General features: G+C 32.2%; 1 protein-coding gene across 1 annotated transcript in view; it reads right to left on the bottom strand.

Moving 5' to 3' along the window:
* Positions 1–10,897: 10,897 nt before the first annotated feature.
* Positions 10,898–20,735, bottom strand: part of LOC117176940 (epithelial discoidin domain-containing receptor 1-like) — a 231,581-nt gene continuing 221,743 nt past the window's right edge. The window contains exons 14-16 of the mRNA XM_033367344.1: positions 14,993–15,227; positions 13,042–13,191; positions 10,898–11,564 (exon numbers count right to left, since the gene is read on the bottom strand). Of these exons, the coding sequence (XP_033223235.1) occupies positions 11,418–11,564; positions 13,042–13,191; positions 14,993–15,227 (532 nt within the window). The 3' untranslated portion in view covers positions 10,898–11,417. The remainder of the gene's footprint in view (positions 11,565–13,041; positions 13,192–14,992; positions 15,228–20,735) is intronic.

Genomic DNA, 20,735 nt, shown 5'->3' with positions numbered 1-20,735 from the left:
AATGCCTACCTTAGCTAACCTACACGAGGTAACTCGTGTTAGCTTCGGCTACGCGAGGAATCGCCGCTCGCTATGTTCGATTCCTTCGGGGTGCATAAGCTCGCGTATCCTTGTACGCGACCGGGGAACGTGATCGCAAACGGTAACCCCTCCTGGTATTAAGGTCGTCTTCAACTCGTTCGTCTGCATCGTAGCCGTCATCGGGTTTGTCAGGAAGCGCATCTGCTTCCGTTTCCGCGTGGTGCGCTCATTTAGCGACATCGTTGTCGTCGTGTCGACACTCGGTTAAGTCGACTTAGTTCACCAATCTGTCGTTACTTTCGACGGGGTCAGCGTGCGGTGGGTGAGACGAACTGTCGTCACCAGTCTCCTCTCTGTCGACGGTTTTGACAGGATAAACGTTGTCTTGTGAATGCGGTTGCTCACCGAGATTCGGCTCATCGGTTATGAGCCCTCCTGTTTCTCGCTCGTCGTTTGCTTGACTTAAATTAGCCATGGTCGGCGGTACTCGCGGTGTGGTAGGTACTGGAGCCGGGATTAGGGTACTCCCGTGCACCTTCTGGGCTACGCCGTCTTTCCAAACCCAATATACTTCCCCGGAAATATGGTCCAGGACCTGGAAGGGCCCCAGCCTGGCTGGAAACCAGTTCCGAATTATATCCTTCTGCTTTGTTTGATATTCGGTGATTGGGCACATATACCCAATCGCCGGGAAGTAACGCGGCTTCTGAGATGCAGCTGTGTATTCTGCTTGATACGATTCTTGCCGCAAAAGGGCCTCCCTTTGACGCTCCCTTCGCGCGTCTGCTTCGCTGGTGTCGTCTTGTTTGGATTTCAAATTCCATTCTCCAGGACGAAGGATGTTCTTGTCCAGGAGGAGGTAACTGGGCGTAACGCCAGTCGCTGAATTTCGTCTATTCCGAAGCCCGAAAAGAAGATCAAGCAAATGCTTATCCCAGGTTTTCTGGTTACCCCGGTGTAAGCGTAGTCTGAGCCCTTTTTTTAATTCTTGGTTCCTGCGCTCGGTTGGATTTGCCCGTGAGTGGTAAACGGGCGTGGTCCATAATTCGTAAACCCATCTGTGGCTAGCCTCAGCCCAGGCATGGCCGGTGAATTGCGGGCCGTCGTCGCTCAGCAAGCGCCGAGGATAGCCATAACGAATGAAAACTTTCTCCTCGAGTTTCTTGATTAATTTTGGGGCGTCTGATGCCCGCAAAGGAAATGCCTCCACCCAGCGGGTGAATAAATCGGTCGCTACCAAGATGTAATTATTTCCTTGGCTGTGACGGGGATACGGTCTCACGAGATCAACGGTGACCATATCCCAGCTAGAGTGTCGGCCTCGGCCGCCCGGTCTCGCCAGTTTCCCGGAACCGCGGAATTCTGACGTTCTTTGATTATAGGGCAATTGCGGTGGAAATGTCGTCCGGGGCAGTAATGACATTGTGGTGTGGAGCGAGTGTTAGTTGTCGAGGTTACTGGGTCGCGCGCTGTTTTTCAAAGATTCTCCTCCGCTTCGTCACTTTCTGCCAGTACCGCTCTTTCGACTAATTCCTCGAAAGAACCTATTATCGCGGGTCGCAGTACCTTTTCAATGGACGGTTTGAGAGCCTCCAGTAGCAGAACCACTATTTGCGATTCCGTGGCTTGGGGTAACAATCGCAGTGCGAGGAGATATTTCCTGTGGAGCAACAAGCCCACGGCCTCCTTATACTCCTGCTTTGTCGCATACAGCTTGACATTTAGGTTATTCAAGGCTGCAGCTACGGCGAAATGTTGAGTGAGTGACGTTCGGAATTTCGCCCACGGCAGGGAAAAATCCCGGTACGCTTCGTACCACTTCGCGGCTTTTTCGATGAGTGATTAATTCACCATTCTCGACCAAAGGTTTTGTTCAATTGCTGTTTCGGTGAAACAATATTCATATTGATTGAAGAATTCCTCGGAATCCTCGTGATACATGCCTGTGAAAGTAGGCAATGGAACGTTTGAAGTGCGCAACGCGCGTATGCGGGCCGGCCAGTCGGTAAGGGAAACAGTTGGTTGAGAAGCCATGATCGTTTGTGGCTCATGGAACGGTGACCTAAATACGTTGGTCGGCCTTACGGTCGTACCGAAAGGCTGGATTGTAGGCCGGAGAATGTTCGGTAAGCCTACCAAGTTGGCGTAATGACTGAACCTTGAAGCAGGCGGTATATTGACTGCGACTTGGCGAGAACTTGGCCCTGGTATACCCGATGAGAACCCTGGTTCAGGGCGGCTGTTTGGCTCTGCCATGACTTGTACATTGAGCGAATCTATAGGAAAACTTGGATCTGGGATGGCTGAAGTAAAAACTGGGTCAGAGCGACTGCTTGGCCCTGGTTCGCCCAGGTCTTGGCTGGGTGGTTCGCGAAACAGTACACGCGAAGCGCTGCGTGCTGTTACCGGAAGGGACCGACTTCTCTTCCGTTCTGCAGTGCAGATTGATGAACGTTTGTTTGTGAGTAGGGGTGAATTCACTGGAGTGTTTGAGTCCATCTTCAGGTTTTCGGGTGCTGTACCGGGCGCCACCGAGTTGTGGGGTGTCGCCGTCGGAACTGCTAGCGTTCAGTGAGCTGTGACAACTTTCGGGGTAGTTGCAGATGTAGCGGGATGATACCACTCACCCGGAGTAGGAAGAATAGTTCCTTCCGGAGTGTTTGACACCAGATAATTAAAAAGGCTGGAAGGCCAGGCTCGGTAAATCATCGAAAGTACTGGTTGGCCGGGGGTAGGAAAAATAGCCCGGATGTCGTGGAGTTCAGAAGGCGAGTAGCGTTCGGGTACTACAAGCGATGGTGGTGGCAGTTCGACCACCGGTAACGATGCCGTCGGAAGGACGAGCTTATTTACCAACGCAGGGACGGCCTGAAGTTTCGTAACATCTTCGTTCGCGGCTTCTTCCGCCTGGCGGCGTCGACGATCTCGGGTTCCTTTACTAGCTTGTTTGCGCTTTTGATATCCCCTGGGCATAGGAAGTGAAAGGAAGTTAAGTTAAAGAGAGAAGATAAAACGAAGATGTGATGCGACCGCGGTGATAACGGAATGAAGCGAGCGCACAGGATAGACGTTATTGGCCCGACCTTATTCGCGGGGTTAAAAAAAAAGATTAGAGAAAAAGAAAGGAAAGTAATACGAATCGCGAGCGTGGAATCAAACGCGCGGCGCGGGACTAAGCGCACGTGACTGCGGCCGGAAGGCCTGCCCCTTTGCGCAAAGTTTGAAATAAAGATTTAAACGCGAGAGTTTTAAGCTGATTATAAAAAGCGAAACTAAGCGCACGGGACTGGGGCCGGAATGCCTGACCCTTTGAGCAAAGTTTAAAATAAAGACTTAAACGCAAGAGTTTTAAGCTGAGCTGCTCAAAGCTGCTCAAAGTAAATTTAAATCTGTATATTAATGTCCTGTAAATAATAATAGCTTGTCCCTTCGAGTTTTCCCAAAGCTGATGGGCCCTTTTTTATTTTAAAACATTTCGGAACTCTAAACGAATTTCCAGAATGCTGCGTATTGCCGTCGGTTGAGCTTCGGTGCACTGGTCAGCGCGTCTCAAGAAACGGTAGCGTAGAAGAGAGAAAGGGAGAGATAGAGAGAGAGAAAGAGCTAGTGCTAAAAGGGAAGAAAGGGCGCGCGTAAGAGAGGAAAGGACGAACACTGGCGTACGTGCCTAAAGCGCCGTGATTTTCTGGGGTTCTTAATATAGTCCTTTGGCTTCAAACAGAGCAGAATTTTTAACTAAAAATTATATTTTTGACCAACAAATGGAATTTTTAAATTTTAAGATTAAAAAATTGATTTTCTAGAAAGAAAAACGAATTTTCATCCAGTTGAGTTCACCAAAAACGAAAACCAAAACAAATAAATTTTCAATGAAGCATGCAATAGTTGATATTGCAACTAAAAAAATTTTAATTTTGAATCTGGTAGATTTGAAGTCAACCAACAAATACAAATTTTCACGAAAAGTTAAACTTTCAATTAGAAAAGATAAATTTTTAATAAAAAATATGAATATTTAACCAGATGTGGAATAGTTATATTTCCAGTTTATAAAATTAGTTGTAAACCAAGAAAAAATAATTTTTAACAAATTAATTAAATTTCCAATCCAAAAAAAGAATTTTTAACAAAATACATGAATTTTCAACTGATTGGGTTCCATGAATTTATTAGGAATTTAGGGAAAAAAACGGAAAAAGAGAAGAAGAATTCTTTAAAAAATTAATTAATTAAGGGGGGAATAGGGAAAGATTGTGAAGTCTGAAATATGAAACTGATTATAGAAATTATTAGATAATTATTAAACTGTATTGTTGGAGAACAATTTTTTGCGAAATTCCATAGTCCTAAAAGAAAAAGGTTAATTTTAAAATGTTATAAAGAACCACAACACGTTACTTTTTTTAGATCTACACTCGACTCCCGACATAAGACCGGTTCTGGACATTGGCTTGTCTTGGCCTTGATTCTAAATCGGAAGAATCTAAACCTGAATGACATAGCCAAATGAATCAGGAAACTGCAGATGCCCTCAGTTCTAGGAATATAGTAAATCGAGGGTCCTTATATCGGGAGTTAAGTGTGCTTTGAGGAAAAACAGAAAAGAGGCAGGTTCAAATAAGATAAAAAATGCATCAATTCCTTTTTAAACGGAGTTTAATAGATAAGTACGTGCTATAATTTCAAGCTACTAATATACAGGTTTAGTTACTGGATATTTTTAGCTTCGACAACAATTTTGAATGCCAATATTTTTAGTCACTATTATTACTAAATTCAGTTTGTAGTTTTCCCTGATCCTAAAAATTTCCAGTTTCTCATTTTACAGTTTTTTTTTGTGAATGGAAATATATGTACAGGATACTTAAATGTAGATACAGGCTTCCATAGTGTACATTTTGCATAGTTATTACTAGATTACTGTACAGAATGTGTTGTTTATCGAAAAAAAATGGTCGATGTGACTGGAATTCATGAAATTAGAGTATTTCCTAATCCCTTCAGGGTCTAAAAATGCTGTTTTCTTTTTTCTTTTATTGAAAATTCCGACATTGTAAGGTACATTGATCAGGTTTTATCCACCTCCACCCCATCCCCAACCCCACCTCCACCTACACATTTTTTTTGACAAAAATCGACTGACACTGCAATTTTTAACGGATTCTGATTTTTCTTTTTTTAGAATTGACCACAAGGCTTCCAGGTATAACATTTATTCGTGCAATTTTTATTTTGACTAAACGAAAATTTGTTATTTGACAACGAACTTACAGCTTTTTGTTGCTAAACTTTTCCATCATACCATTTCTTCTAAGACTTTGAAATTAATGAAAAAAAGGTCTTAAATCAAAATAAAAACTGAATACAAAAATGAAAATTCTATGACAGATTCGCAATGAACAATATTTAAATTTGTTATAACCAATATTAATTAACAAATGCATTACACGGTCACTCTTTTAATGAAAAATCCAGTTTTTTTCAAAATTATTCATTTTATCTGTATATTAAAAATTCTGATGAAAGAAACATAAATTTGACAACATTTTTGATTGTTTATAACAATGGGAAATGTTGTTGGACGTCAATATATTTCGGAGGAGTATCATTTTCTATGATCTAGTAAACATTTCAGAAAAAAGAGATTTTTCCTATTTGAAAGCCACTATCAAATACATTTGTTGATCAGAATTATTAATAACAATGAAAAATATTGTTAATGTCAGTTTTTTCCATCAGAATTTTAATTTACGAATAAAATAAACAATTATGCACAAAAGAATGTATTTTTGCATCAAAGAGTGTCCGTTTAATGCATTTGTTAATCAATATTGTTTATAATACTGGTAAATATTGGTGACTGTCTATTTCTGTTATGGAATTTCCATTTTTGCATGCGAAACTGATGATTGTGCAGAAAAAGTCGATTTTATATATCCAAAGGCATTTATTTATTAAATTTGTTTACGAAATTTGCTCATAGATTAAAAAAAATAATACCTTAGTATTTAATTAAAATGAAACATTGATTTCCCCCACTCCTTGTGCTCGTTAATAATAGGAAAATTGTTCTAATCGCCGAAGTTTCATACATTTACATTATGTGAAGATATATTTATATTTTCAACAAATAATTTGTTTATAAAATTTTTTTATTGTATCATGATGGAATATCTTTATATAACGTAAATATATTAAACTTCGTCAATTAAAACAATTTTCCTATCTTTGGCAAGCACCGGGAAGGTCAAATGGAAAAAATTGTCATTTTTTTCATCATATTTATTTATTGATAAAAAAATTGAGACACTGAATTAACAATCAGGCTCGACAGCTTTCTCCGAAATTTTATCAGCTTTTTTAAAAAAGAAAAAAATCCAAATCGGTTCACAGGTTCAGTTGGAATCGTATTTCGAACTAAAAAATGTACTTTTCACGTCGGATTCTACGTAATTTTCGACATAGTGTCCTAAATAATTTACGACGTAGTTTCCCACGTAGATTGCGACGTAACTTCCTACTTTTCGACGCATTGTCCTGCATGATTTTCGATGTAGTTTCCTGCGTACTTTGCTCTACGTTGTTTCCGATGTAGTGTCCTACGTGTTTTATGGCGTAGGATCCTATATCGTTTTCGACTCAGTAATTTCCTAAGTAGTATCCTGCGTATTTTATTACGTCAGATTCTACGCCGTTTTCGATGTAGTATCCTAAATAATTTACGACGTAGTTCCCTACGCACATTGCGACGTAGCTTCCTACGTGTTTTATCACGTCCATTTCTACGTCACTTTGGACGCAGTGTCCTAAATATTTTACGACGTAGTGTCCTAAATAATTTACGACGTAGTTTCCTACGTACATTGCAGCGTAGTTTCCTACATATTTTATTACGTCGAATTCTACGTCTTTTTCGACGTAGTTTTCTACGTGCAATACGACGTAGTTTCCTACGTATTTTAAAACGCTGAATTCTACATCTTTTTTACGTAGTGCTTTAAATAATTTACGAGGTAGTTTCCTAGGTGCATTGTCTTTTTCGACGTAGTGTCCTACGTGATTTTCGACGTATTTTCTGATGTAGTATCCTACGTCTATTCCGACGTAGGGTTCTCAGTCATTTCTGACGTAGTTTTCCACGTACTGTACGATGAGGGAATTTTCAATAGGGTCGTGCACTATTCAGTTTAAATATATTTTTTCAAAATATCTCACACGATTAAACTTAACGATTGTACAATTGTCAGGTCAGTATATGACACTGCTTTCTTTCTATTGTAGGTAATAAACAGTTGAAAATATTAAAATGCTAAGAACCACCAAAATTCTCTGATTAACTGCAGCTAGTAACGAACATTAAACACAGGGATCACAGTCCCCTATTTTCCCTATTTTTTTAATCCACTATTGTACCTATATTTTAGATTTTTTTCCTTTTTTATGGTTTCCTATCTTGGTCTCAAAACCTTTTATAGTTTTCTAAGAGTTTTCAGACTTAAACAAATTTTTTTGTTTAGTAAAAATAATTTCAAAAATTGTTATTAATTTTTTTTAATTTTATTAAGATATTAGGAATTAATCAAACCCTTGATAAGCCACGCAACCCGCAAATCAGTTCTAAAAAAATTATCTTGATAAAAAACCAGAAAGTTTCGAAGAAGACTTTATATATAAACAAGTTCCGTCGAATATATTATTTTTTTACAGGAAATTAGCACTTTTGAACAAAACATAATCACCAAGATTCCCATTTTTAACGGTTTAAATTATGTTTCCTTTTTTCCACCGGAAATCGGTATTTTTGAAGAAAGTTAATTAATTTTAAAAGATAAAATTTCCAAAAATGTACTTTTTTCGACTTTGTGTAAATAATGATAATTAGCATTCAAAGGTTTACAATTTTTAACTAATTTTACATCACTCTAGCGTTTTTCGACAAAAAATCTTTATAGTTTGAAACTTTTTTCACAGAAAAATCTTTATTTAAAAAAAATATATATTAGATTTTGAAAAAGATGTATAATTTTGAACAGTTATCTGTTATTTTAGTATTTTTGCTCTGTAATTACTGCATTTTTAATAAAAATCATAATATTTCAAAGAATTTTTACAATTTGAACATTTCTAGGTTATGTTAATATGGTTCACCTGAAATTATTATTTAAATAGAAGAATTTTTCTTTAAAATAATCAAATTCACAAGCTTAAAAATTACGTTGCTGTTTAACTTTGAAAATTTGTATTTCCAAACAAAATCATTATAACTTGAGCAAGATTGAGAATCCAGTGGGCACACAATTTTGCTACGTCTTTATGACATCGTTACGACATCTTTACGACAACTTTACGACATCCTATTTCCATGTCGTTTTGGTGTCTTTGCGATATGGTAAAGACATCGTCAGATCATACGACTCATTTACGATATCGTAAAGACACCTTAACGACATGGACATAGGATGTCGTAAGGTTGTCGTAAAGATGTCGTAACGACGTCGTAAAGACGTCGCCAAATTTTGTGCCTAATGGGTTAATCTTTATACAGTTTTGGGTTATGTTGGTGTTTTTTGTTGAAAATTTTTATTTTTAATAAAAAAATTGTATTGTAAAAATTTTAAAGTAGATTTGCAACATTTTAACAATCTTAGATTATGTTGGTGTCTTACACCGAAATGTTAGAATGCCCAAATGAAAATTGGTGTTTTCAAACAAAACTGATTAAAATTGAGTATTCTAACATTACGTCATACTCGGTCGGTAACGTCAAAATCTATAAGGCCATTCCACTTGGTGGACTGCAAAACATTGATGACATAGGAGTTTGACTAAAATCAATTTTTGTAGAGGAAAGTAAGTTAAAAATCGTGATATGGTTTTGCTTCTCAGATAGAGAAGCCATTCCTTTAATTATTTTCAGCAAATGGGGAAGTGTGTTATTTGGAAAATCCATAAAAAAAGTCTATAATGTACCGTGATTGAGGTTAGGTTGCATTGTTGGGATAGTTGGGGGACAAAATTTTTTAATTTTAGTAGTGCGTTAAAATGTTTTTTTTTTCAAAGATGACAAGAGATTATTTTTACACTTTGAGAAAATAAAAATCATCAAAGACTGTGATCCTTCTTAGAAATCCTATAAGACTTTTTAAAAATCTATAAACATTTCCGAATTTTTTTAAGTACCTTCAAATTCTTTGCAATCATTTCAAATCTTTCGAAGTATCTCGAAATTGACTAAAATTAATTTTAATCGAGTAAAATCTTTTAAATAATCTTAAATTCCTTTAAATCTCTTGACAATCCTTAAAATATTTGAATATTTTCAAGTAACTTGAAATATTTTAAAATAACTTTTAAATTAGTTGCTAAACATTCTTTAAATCCACTACAACTTACAGAAATATTTTTAAATCCTTTAAAAATTAACTTTCAAACCCCGTCAATTACTTGAGATCTTAGAAATCCTGCAAGATTTTTTGATAATCCTCAAACTCCTCAGATTTTTTTTTAAAATCCCTTTAACTTCTTTACAATCTTTGTAAATCTTGCGAATTTTTGAATGATTTTTCAATTATTTTTAAATCCTTTAAAAAGAAACTTTAAGATTCCTCCGAATTACTTTGAACTCCCTTTAACTTCTTTAAAATCATTTGAAAAATTTCAAAATTGATTAAATTAATGAAAATCTCTAAAAATTAAAAAAAATTTTTATGCTTCTTAAAATCCTTAAATTATTAATTTTTTTAATCCCTTAAAGTCTCTTAAAATTTATTAAAATCTTTTTTAATAACTTTTTTTAAACAACTTTTTAAATAGCTTTAAAATCCTCAAAATCACTAAAACTGTCTGAAAATCTTAAAAAATTCTTGTAAATCATGAAGCGTTTTTGAATTATTTTTAAATCCTTTAAAAAAATCTAAAAATCCCGTAAAGTCCCTATAGTAATTCCTTAGAATCACTTGAATTTTCAGAAATTCTGTAAGTTTTTTTTCAATACTTAAACTCCTGTGATTTTTTTTAATCCCCTCAACTGCTTTAAAATCATTACAAAAATTTTGAAATTGAGTACAGTTAATTAAAATTCTTTGAATTTTGTTAAATTCCTTAAAATATTAAAAAAAGTAGATCCCTTGAAATCTCTTCAAATTCATTCAAATCTATTTGAATAACTTTTCAGTAACTCGCTTGAAATTTTTTAAAATCAATTACGGCAAATTATAATTTTTTTGATCGCAAATTTTCCAAATTATCAATAATAATGAAATAAATGGCTTTCCTTTTTTGAAAGCAAAGCTATATAACGATTTTTTACTTAATTTCCTCGAAATTAATTAATTTTATTTAAACTCCTATGTAATCAATGTTTTTCAGTCCACCAAGTAGTATAGCCCTACAGATTGTGATGTTACTGACCGAGCGTGACGAAATATTAGAATACTCAATTAAAACCCAATTTGGAATTCTTGAACAATTTTGCCTTATGATGGTGTTTTTCATCGGATATTCCTATTTTTATTATTATTATAAATTGTATTTTGAAAATTTCAAAAAGAATTTTCAATTTTCAACAATTTTAGGTTGTGTTGGTGTTTTATACTAGAAATAAGTATTTTCAGTAAAAAATCATCAGATATCAAAGAAGATTAAAATTTGTTTTGCAATTGTAGTTTAAGTCAGCGCGTTTGATCGGAAATATCGATATGAATTTCAAAGAAGACAAAGCAGATTTGCAAATCTTTAAAAATTTGAGGTTATTTTAAGCGGAAAACGGTTATTTGAAAAAAAATAACTTAAAAATTTAAATTCACAATTTTGAACAATATTTTGGTTAACAAAAAAATATTTTCTTTCAAAGTGTTGCATTTATTAATTTTTGTTCATGATGCTGGTAAAAAAATCTCTTTTTTTCGATGAAACATTCTTATATATTTTCTGCAATTAAACTGCTACCCTACTGTGATCCCTGTAAATATTCAAATCTAAAATATAACATTAGAAATAATCGGAAAGAGAAAAGAGGAAGCTTAAAAATAAAGTCGATCTAATTTTCCCAATTATTCTTGAAAAATTCGAGGTTAGTAGTACAGATACAGGGCTGTTGTCCCACTAATCAACAGAGGGAGGTTTTATTCCATGCTAAGTTATCGGCAGTGGGAATTACCGTCGGTCGGTAATGCAGATTCCTATCAGATAATTTTTCCAAAAATTTGTTGGTAAAGCGCCCGGGTCGGTAAATTCTTATTTCATCATTTTACCATCGGTCGGTAAAATAGAAAGGTCGGTAAGTGAGGCGACAGCCCTGAAGCTATACTACTAAGGGTGTCATGCCTCTTGAATTGAATTTGGTAAATGTCGGTTTAAATAAAAATAAAGATGATTTCGTATATCACAGATTAGAATTATGCACCAGGTCGGTCGGCTGTTACAGTCTTGAGGAATGCGTAAATATTCTTGAAAGTTGGTCGTTCATCCTCTTCTCGTTGCCAACAAGAGCACATTACTTTGTACACTTCCTCAGGACACATCATGGGTTTTGGCAAAAATACCTGCAATTTTTATTTATTATGATAACACATTATTTATCAGAAGTTCCTGCTAATTTGGAAATTTGCTAAACTTGGAATTTTAATTTATAGATTAACATAACAATTCTTTGGGAAAATTTAACTTAAGCGTAGAAATTGCATTTATTTGGAAAATTTATTCTTTTGAGATATAATATAATCTAGAATCATAATTTTTTGGAAAATTATGTAAGGCGAGTCAATATTATAATTCTCTACAAAAATCTTCTGCTTGAATTTAATACTTTATTAATTCTTTTCAAGAAATAACCGAACAAACTGAAATTTATTTTTTTTCTCAAAAATTTCTATGAACAAGAATTCTGAATCATGATAATTTTGTTGAAAAATGTACTTTTTAAATCAGAATTATATTTGGAAATTGGAAATTTAAAATGAAATACAGATTTTTTTAAATAAAACACAATTGACTGTTTCACACGTTACAAGTTACAGATGAGATCAGTAAAAATGAATAATTTAATTTTTGCGAAAGTTACTGTTCAGTAGACGGTACTGATTAGATTAGCTTACTGTAAAATATTAATTTCTTGGGGTAAAGATTCATAATTTTAATTGAAAATTTCCCTTTTAGGTAGAAAAATATTCCTTTTGTTTAAAAATTAATTTTTTTTTAGTTGAGAAAAAATGTATGTTGTGAAAAAATTGTCTTCTTGGTTGAAAAATACTCTTTCTAGTAGAAAATTCATGTTTTTGTATAAAAAATTGACTTTGATTAGAAAATTTAATCACTTTTTTGAAAATTCCTTTTTATTTTATTAAAAATTAATTTTTTCAATTGAAATATGAATTATTACATTTTGGCTGAAAACAGTTGTTTTTTAGTTAAAAATTCCACTGTTTTTTTTTAAATTAAAAATGATATTCTTTTTCAATCGAAATCTTCACTGCTTTTGAATAAGCTTTTCGTTAAAAAATTAGTTTTCAACCAGAAAGAAAAACGGTTACTTAAATTTTCATCCAAAAATTTATGCAAAAGCTGAAATTGTAATTAAAAATGAATTGAATTTAAAATAAAGAAGAGTTAATATCTGCAAAAATATTGCAGCCAGAAAATATTTTATTTTTAATAAAAAACATTTGAACAACACAAAAAATTTAAACGTTTTTAATTAATAAAATTTTTTTTTTGTACATGTTTTTTTTATCTCAAATTGACATTTTTCGGCCCGAATTTAAGCTATTTGATACATGTTTGGTTAACAATTCACGTTTTTTATTCGAAACTTTTCGTCTTGGTTGAAAGTTGAAGTACTTTGCTGAAAATTCCTTTTTATATTAAAAATTCATCTCTGGTTGAAAATGAACTATTTTGCTGAAAAATCGTCTTTTAAATCTTGAAATTAATTAATTCCAGTGAAAATATAAGGATCTCATTTTTTGTTTAAAGTTGATCTTTTTTAGCCAGATACATTAAAAAAATGCAAAGTGTAATTACTTGTAACTCTTCCCCATAATACATGAGTTCAGCGTTCTGAATGACTTGTTCGTTGGTGAGATGCTGGAAAGGTTTTTCCCTCGCGAAACTCATGACTTCCCACAACGTTACTGCAAACGACCAAACTGTGCTGGAACAAGTGTATCTCTCCTGGAAAATTATTATTAATATTATAACATTAAACAATCCAAAGTTTTCACTCTTATCATATCCACTCATATGGAAAGGTTGTAAGATGAGCTTTGCTGATTCGACCGGCTGTTCATTGGGTTGAAGTGCATGAGAATCTATTAAGTGCGCAAACAAACTGATAACTCCACATCAAGATTCATACTCTTTACTCTTGGCACATTAACTAACAAGGAGAGGTCGCGAGATGTGCGTCGCTAAATCAAATGGGCCTTTATAGGGTATATGTACATGGTGAGCAAAATGACCAATCATCCTATATAAAAATCCACACTCTTTACCCTTACCACATCCAATAACAAGAAAAGCTTGCGAGATATGCGTCGCTGATTTGACTGAGACTTTACAGGGTGAAAGTATATGAAAATCTATTAGGTGCGCAAACTGACCGATAATACTATAAAAAGATCCAAGCCCTTTACTCTTATCACCTCCACTAATAAGGAGAGTTCACGGGATGTGCGTCGCTGATTCGACTGGGACTTCACAGAGTGAAGAAATATAAAAATCTATCAGGTGCGCAAATTTCCCGATAATCCCATAGCAAAATAAATACTCTTTACTCTCATCTCATCCACTAACAAGGATGGGTCGCGTGATGTGCGTCGCCGCACAGTGGGGGAAAATAGGCAAAATTATATCCTCACGCGAATTTTCAATGGATTTGGATGAAATAAATTTTATAATAATCGTTAGGTAGTCAACTAACACCTACGACTGCTATGTTTGTGAACATCGATCCTCGAGAAAAGAAAAAACTTAAACACGCCAAATTCACAAAATTACTATGATTCAAAAAACTAAACTTTTATTTAGAAGACCGTTTTTTTACTCTTCCCAATATAATTACACTAATATTCCTCAGTTGTTCCAAAAAAAACTACCTCAAATATGTATAGGTATTTTTTTTAGAAGAAAAAAATTGATTTTTATAGTCAAAAAATAATGATTTTTTGTTTTATTATTGTTTTTTTACAGAAGTAGCAGTAGTAAGCTGAATGTACATATAAATCTTTCAGCTGCGCAAATTGACCGATAATCTTACATCAAGATCGATAATCTTTACTCTTATCAGATCCACTAGCACGGAAATTTCGCGCGATGTGCGTCGCTGATTTTACTGAGGCTTGATAGGGTGGAAATAATTGAAAATCTATTAGGTTCGAATACTAAACGATAATCCAAAAGCAAGATCCATTCTCTTTACACATAATAATTCAACTAACAAGGAAAGGTCGTGAGATGTGCGTCGCTAATTCGGCTGGAGCTTAAAACGGTAAAAGTGCAGGAAAATCTATTAGGTGCGCAAACTGAACGATAATCCCATAGCAAGATCCATACTCTTTACTCTTACCACATCAACTAACATGAAGAGTTCGTGAGATGTGCGTCGCCAAATTGACTGGGACTTGACAGGGTGGAAGTACATGAAAATCTATTAGGCGTGCTTATCGATTTACCGCCCAAAAATATTATTATTTATTTTCTATTATAAACCTAGATTTTTAGAAAAATGAGGCTCATTAGTTCCAAAGAAAAAATACTTCTCTATTGGATTTCCATTTACCTTTTCATTTCGTTTTCATATTCATTTGGATGTGCGACGAATCAGCGACGCACATCTCGAGACCTCTCCGTCTAAATAGAGCTCTGCTCGGGTGAAGTGAAGGATAGAAATAAAAAACTGTGATATAGGAGTTCGTGAAAACCAAAAAGTGAAGCAGAAAAAAGAAATGACATATTAATTTTGCAGATGACGTACCAATAAAATACTTTCCCACGAAAGCCACCTGATGGGAGCTAAGGGTCTTCCACCAATGTCATTGTAGTCCTTCTTGTATAGGTCACTACACATTGCGATGTCAGTCACTTTTACTGTGTAATTTCGTCCCAACAGACAATTTCTAGCTGCTAGATCTTTGTGGACCAGGTTCTTTGATTCCAAGAATTTCATACCTGATGCTATTTGCATTCCCATATAGAGAAGACAGCTTTGGCTAAAAAGGGAAATTAGATTAGACGTTTTTAAATTTTTGCAAATTTTTTATTACAAATTCAAGTTTTTGCAATTTGCAAAGAAATTTTCTATAATTTATACTTGTAAACTTTTGCGATACAATGAAAAAGTAGCTTTAAAATGAGCTAAAAAACATTGAAAAATGTTGATTATTTCGCAAGTTATTGAAAATTTAAGAAAACGTTGAGATTTATACATTTTTTGAAATATCTACTTCAAAACTAGTCAAATTAGCTTCACCCTGGGCTTATTTCATACAGAATTTCAAAAAGAATCAACCTATTGAAGAGATATTTTTATAGCTTGAGTGTAATTAAAATTAAGAGAATGTAATCAGTCATAAAAAAGAGGAGGCCTAAAACTTTTGCACGCTAGTGTATATTGCAATAAAATTGAATAAAAACAATATTTTAATAAAAAAATTCTCTTCAGACTGTTGTTGTTAATATCATAATCAAATTTAACAAACAAATGAATTATTCAGGCATTTGTCGTCAGAAAAATTCATTTTTTTCTGTCAATTTTTAAAAATTAGGAACCTTATAATAATTTCAGAAAAATTGGTAATTTGTTGATAAATTTTAAGATTTTTTTCAAAAAATTTAATTAAAAATGCATCATTCGGGAATTTTTCGACGTAAAAAACTCATTTTTTCAAAGTCAGTCAAGTTCGGTCGACAAATGCCTAAATAATGCATTTGATTATAAAAATTGTTAAAGAAATCACAACATTTATGAACTAATTATGAATGTTGCTGAAATGAATATAAAGGTCTCAATTAAAATGACTGGCATTAAAAAAAAAGAATTTTTCGTCAATAAGTGCTCGAATAATGCATTTTTTAAATAAAATTTGTTTGATAAAATCTTAAAATCCATAAAAAAATTATAGATTTTCTGAAATTATCATGAGGTTTCTAATTTTTAAAAAATTGACGTAGAAAAAAACAAATTTTTCTGCGACAAATGACTAAATAATGCATTTGTTTATGGAATATTGTTTAATAAAATAATAAAATTCATAAAAAATTATGAATTATCTAAAGTTATTATTAGGTTCCTAATTTTAAAAAATTGACATAGAAAAAAAACAAATTTTTCCGTCTATAATTGCTTGAATAATGCATTTGTTTGACGAAATCATAAAAATCATAAAAAGTACGAATTTTCTGAAATTATCATGAGGTTCCTAATTTTAAAAAATTGACATAGAAAAAACTAATTTTTCCATCAATAAGTGCTCGAATAATGCATTTGTTTATTAAATTTGTTTGATAAAATCATGATATTTATTAACAAATTATGAATTTTTTAAAATTATCATGAAGTTTCTAATTTTTTTTCAAATTCACATAAAAAGAACGAATTTTTATGACGAAAAATTTCTGAATAATGAATTTGTTCATCAAATTTGTTTGATTAAATCATAAAATTCATCAACAGATTATGAATTTTCTGAAATTATCATAAGGGTCCTAATTTTAAAAATTCTATTAAGAAAAAAACGAATTTTTCTGTCGACCAGTGCTCGAATAATGCATTTTTTTATTAAACTTGTTAAATAAAATGATAAAATTCATTAACTAATTATTAATTTTCGAAAATAACATAACGTTTCTAATTTTTAAAAATTGACATAGAGGAAAACGAATTTTTCCTACGACAAATGCCTGAATAATGCATTTTTTAATTAAATTTGTTTATAATATTAACAAGTATACTCTTAAGAGAAATTTTTTCGTTTATAAATTTTTGTTTTGTTTATTGTATCATGATAAAATATCTTTATATAACGTAAATTTATGAAATTTTGGCGGTTACACCAATTTTCCTATTACTGACGAGCACCGAGAGCGTCAAATAAAAAAAAATTGCCTTTTTTTCGTCATATTTATTTATTTATACAAAGACTGAAAAACTGAATTAAAAATCAGAATCCAAAACTTTTTTTGAAATTTTATCAGTTAAACAAAACATTCAATTTCAATAATGCTAGAAAGTTGCGGCTTTTTCTGAAATTTGTAACTGTTTCTTCAATTTACAGCTAGAGTGAGGTGGATAATTAATTAATGTTGAAAAATAAATTTTTTAAATAACTTAATATTATTGCTAATGATACTTAATTTTAATAATGCTGGAAAGTTGCGGGTTTTTCTGAAATTTTGAACTTTTTATCAGCTCTTCACTTAGTATGATAATAATTAATGTAAATTAAACAAAAATTGTTCTTCAATTAATTAATTATTGTTTATAACTGTTTTCTCTCATGTAAGTAGAAGAAATGTGCTGGTTTTTTCTTGAAGATATATTTTAAATTGTCTCGCACTATTTCCAAAATTAAAAAAAAAAGATAAAAATGATCAAAATTGCCTTTTTATCTTCCAGGGGTTCTCAAAATTTGTGGAAACCTTTTAACATGTTTTAATACCATTTCAATTTTTATTTAATAATTATTTTTGAAATAAAACGTAATAAAAATGTTTTCCAGGAATCTCAAGAGCAATCTTTTATTCTTTTGAAGAATTTCAATCTTCTTAAAAACCTTTGACTTTTTTTTCGAAAATTTTACAAATGTACCTTTAAATCTTCCAGATTCTGTTTAAACAATTTTGGAAATCTTTTGAAATGTGGTTTTTTCAAAACTGTTCCACTTTTTATCCAATTTTCAATTAAACTTAGGTGATACTTAATTATCGTTAACACAATTTTCTATCAGCGTGAGATGGATATTTAATGAAAGGTACAAAAGTAATTGTTTATACAATTTATTATTTTAATTTATTATTGTTTATAACTATCTTCTCTTAGATCAGTGCAAGAAAATTGCTGCTTTTTAAATATTTAATTTTGCTTTGCCTTTTTAGTTATAAAAAGGTAATGCATGAACTTTATAAAGAATCATATTTTGAACAATATCTTTCTTTTTTTTTTGTTTATAATTATGTCCACCAAATTACATTCATGGTTATAAATAATATTTATAACCATGACTTATATTTAGCAAACATCCACGATTCTTTCTTTCGTCGCCTGGCCACTCTAAACTCACCTGTTATTCGACTTAGAGTAAGCCGATTGCGCGTAACCCCCTCCCTAGCAACATCGCCAAAACGATTCTCGTTAGTGAACCCCCACACGCTACGTTGTGAATGGTGCGCCGCCGCTGCAACAAGGCCCTTAAAAATACAGTCCGCGAGACCTGCAAGTCAGTTCTCCACGGGCTTCGGCCCAAGGTACATCTCCCTTGCCCGGGCGAAGAAGCCCAAAACGAAGGAACCCCCTCCCACACCTGGATCTCACTTGATTCTTCTCGACTGGCACACCGTTCCCATTACTGTGCCCACAACTGTACTACCTCCCACACTCGCTTCACCCAGTAGTTTGTTTACAAATCCAAGGTACGCGATGCCCCCCTCCACTATTTCCCAAGCTACAAATTCCCAATACCTATTCGGCGTTTTTTAAATTAGTTTTCCTTCTTCTATTTAGTTTTATACTTTTGATTCAGTCTCAACCCTCAGACTGACCTCAGAATTTCTTTCTAACATAAAACGGATACTTAAAATATGCTTCAAATTTTTACATCGATCCCAGGGATTCTCCGGGATGAAAGCTTGTTTGTTTAAATTATTATTTTTTTAATTAAAAAGAAACAAAAAAAGTATTTAAAACAATACAATACTATTTTGAAAATGATTATTTTTGAGGTTATTTTAAATTATTTTCTGTTAATAACTACAAAGTCAAAGAAAAACTAAATATTTAGAAAAAAAATATGTCTAGTATTAATTTATGAAAGGATAGTTAGAAATAATTAACAATTCTTTAAATAAGGCGGTTTCTTAACTTGCATTAACTATTACATCACTTCGTAGAAATTGGACAAAAATGTAAGATTCCAGAAAAAACCGCAACTTTCTAGCATGATTGAAATTGAATATTATTAACAATAACAATAAATTTTTGAAGCAATTATTTTTGTTAACAATGATTAAGTATGACCTAAGTTTAATGGAAAATTGGACCAAATGTGGAAAAGTTTTGAAAAAACTGCAACTTTCCATCTGAGAGGAAATTTCTGAAAACAATGATAAATGGTTTAAACAATTTTCGTAAGCATCCAATTATATGTCTGAAGATGTATTAAAAAAATTGTATTAAAATTCGTTTCATTTTATCTTTAATTAATGTACTTAACTAAGAATGTAATATAACTTTTCTCTTATGATAAAAATCTAACTTTTTTATTAAAAATTATATTTTTTACTGATAATTAATATTTTTAACTAACAATGTTGCTTTTTTATTTTTGACTTGATAAATTTGTTAAAAATTCATCAATTTGGGTGGGAACTTAATTGTGTTGGATAAAAATCCATCCTTTTTATTTGAAAACGCCAATTATTGGGTCTTAATCATTTTTATTTAGTCGAAGATTCAAGAATTTCGTAGAAAATTAAATCTTTCGGTTGAAAATTAAATTTCTTGTTCAAAATTCCTATATTTTTGTTTAAATTAAAATATTCGTTTAAGAATAAACTATTGTAATGACAATTTTACTTTTTGGTAGAAGATGTACTTTTTTTAAATAATATTTTTGGGTTAAAAATGGAACATTTTTGTAGATGATTATCCATTTGGCTTTAAAATGAAACCACTTTGTTAAAAATTAATGTATTTTGTATGAAAATTTTTGATTTTTCGTAGAACATTCAATTTTTTCTGGCATATTTATCTTGTTTGGTTGAAAATTGAACTGCTTTGTAAAAAAGGTCCTATTTGGTTAAAAATGTATCTTTTTTAGTTGAAATTTTAACAAATTGTTAAACTCATTAAACTAATTGGTTAAAAATTCATATTTTAATGATTTGCTTCCTTGAACTATTTCATTTTCAGAAAATTAATTTTCCGGGATAAAAAATCCTCTCTTGGATTGCTTTTTTTAAATTCTCCTCTTTTTCGGTTGAAGATATTATTTTTTTGAGTAAAAATGTAACTATTCTATATTAGTAGTGATAAAAATTATTTCTTAATTTTAAAGTTAGTGTTGAACTATTACTGTCCTTCAGTGCAATCAAAAGTTGAAGATAGAACATGTTTGACTTGAAAATTTAAGAAATTTAAATTACATTAAAATCCAAATTTTAAAAAAATCCAAAACTTGAAAAAACAAATAAAAATTAATTTTCGGACAAAAATAAAAAAGAGGAAAGAAAAATGAGAAGGCAGTCAACCACATTCGCTTCCTTCTCTTTTTCTTTCTTTTGTCTTCCTCTCTTTCCTCAGTTTTATTTTTGTCCGAAAATTAAGTTTTATTTATTTATTTTATTTTTTTCAAATTTTCCAGATAACAATAGGAATTTCTTGTTTTTTTTTGTATTTTTTTGTCGTTGTGGTTTACATGTTTGATTTGTGGAATTTATTTCGCACAAAAAAAATCCTAAGCAATGCATGAAAAAATTTTCTAAATACTCTATATTATCTGCAA

The sequence above is a fragment of the Belonocnema kinseyi genome, chromosome 7, assembly GCF_010883055.1.
Source record: "Belonocnema kinseyi isolate 2016_QV_RU_SX_M_011 chromosome 7, B_treatae_v1, whole genome shotgun sequence".
Classification (NCBI taxonomy): Eukaryota; Metazoa; Arthropoda; class Insecta; order Hymenoptera; family Cynipidae; genus Belonocnema; species Belonocnema kinseyi.
This window is presented reverse-complemented; position numbering and strand designations above follow the sequence as displayed.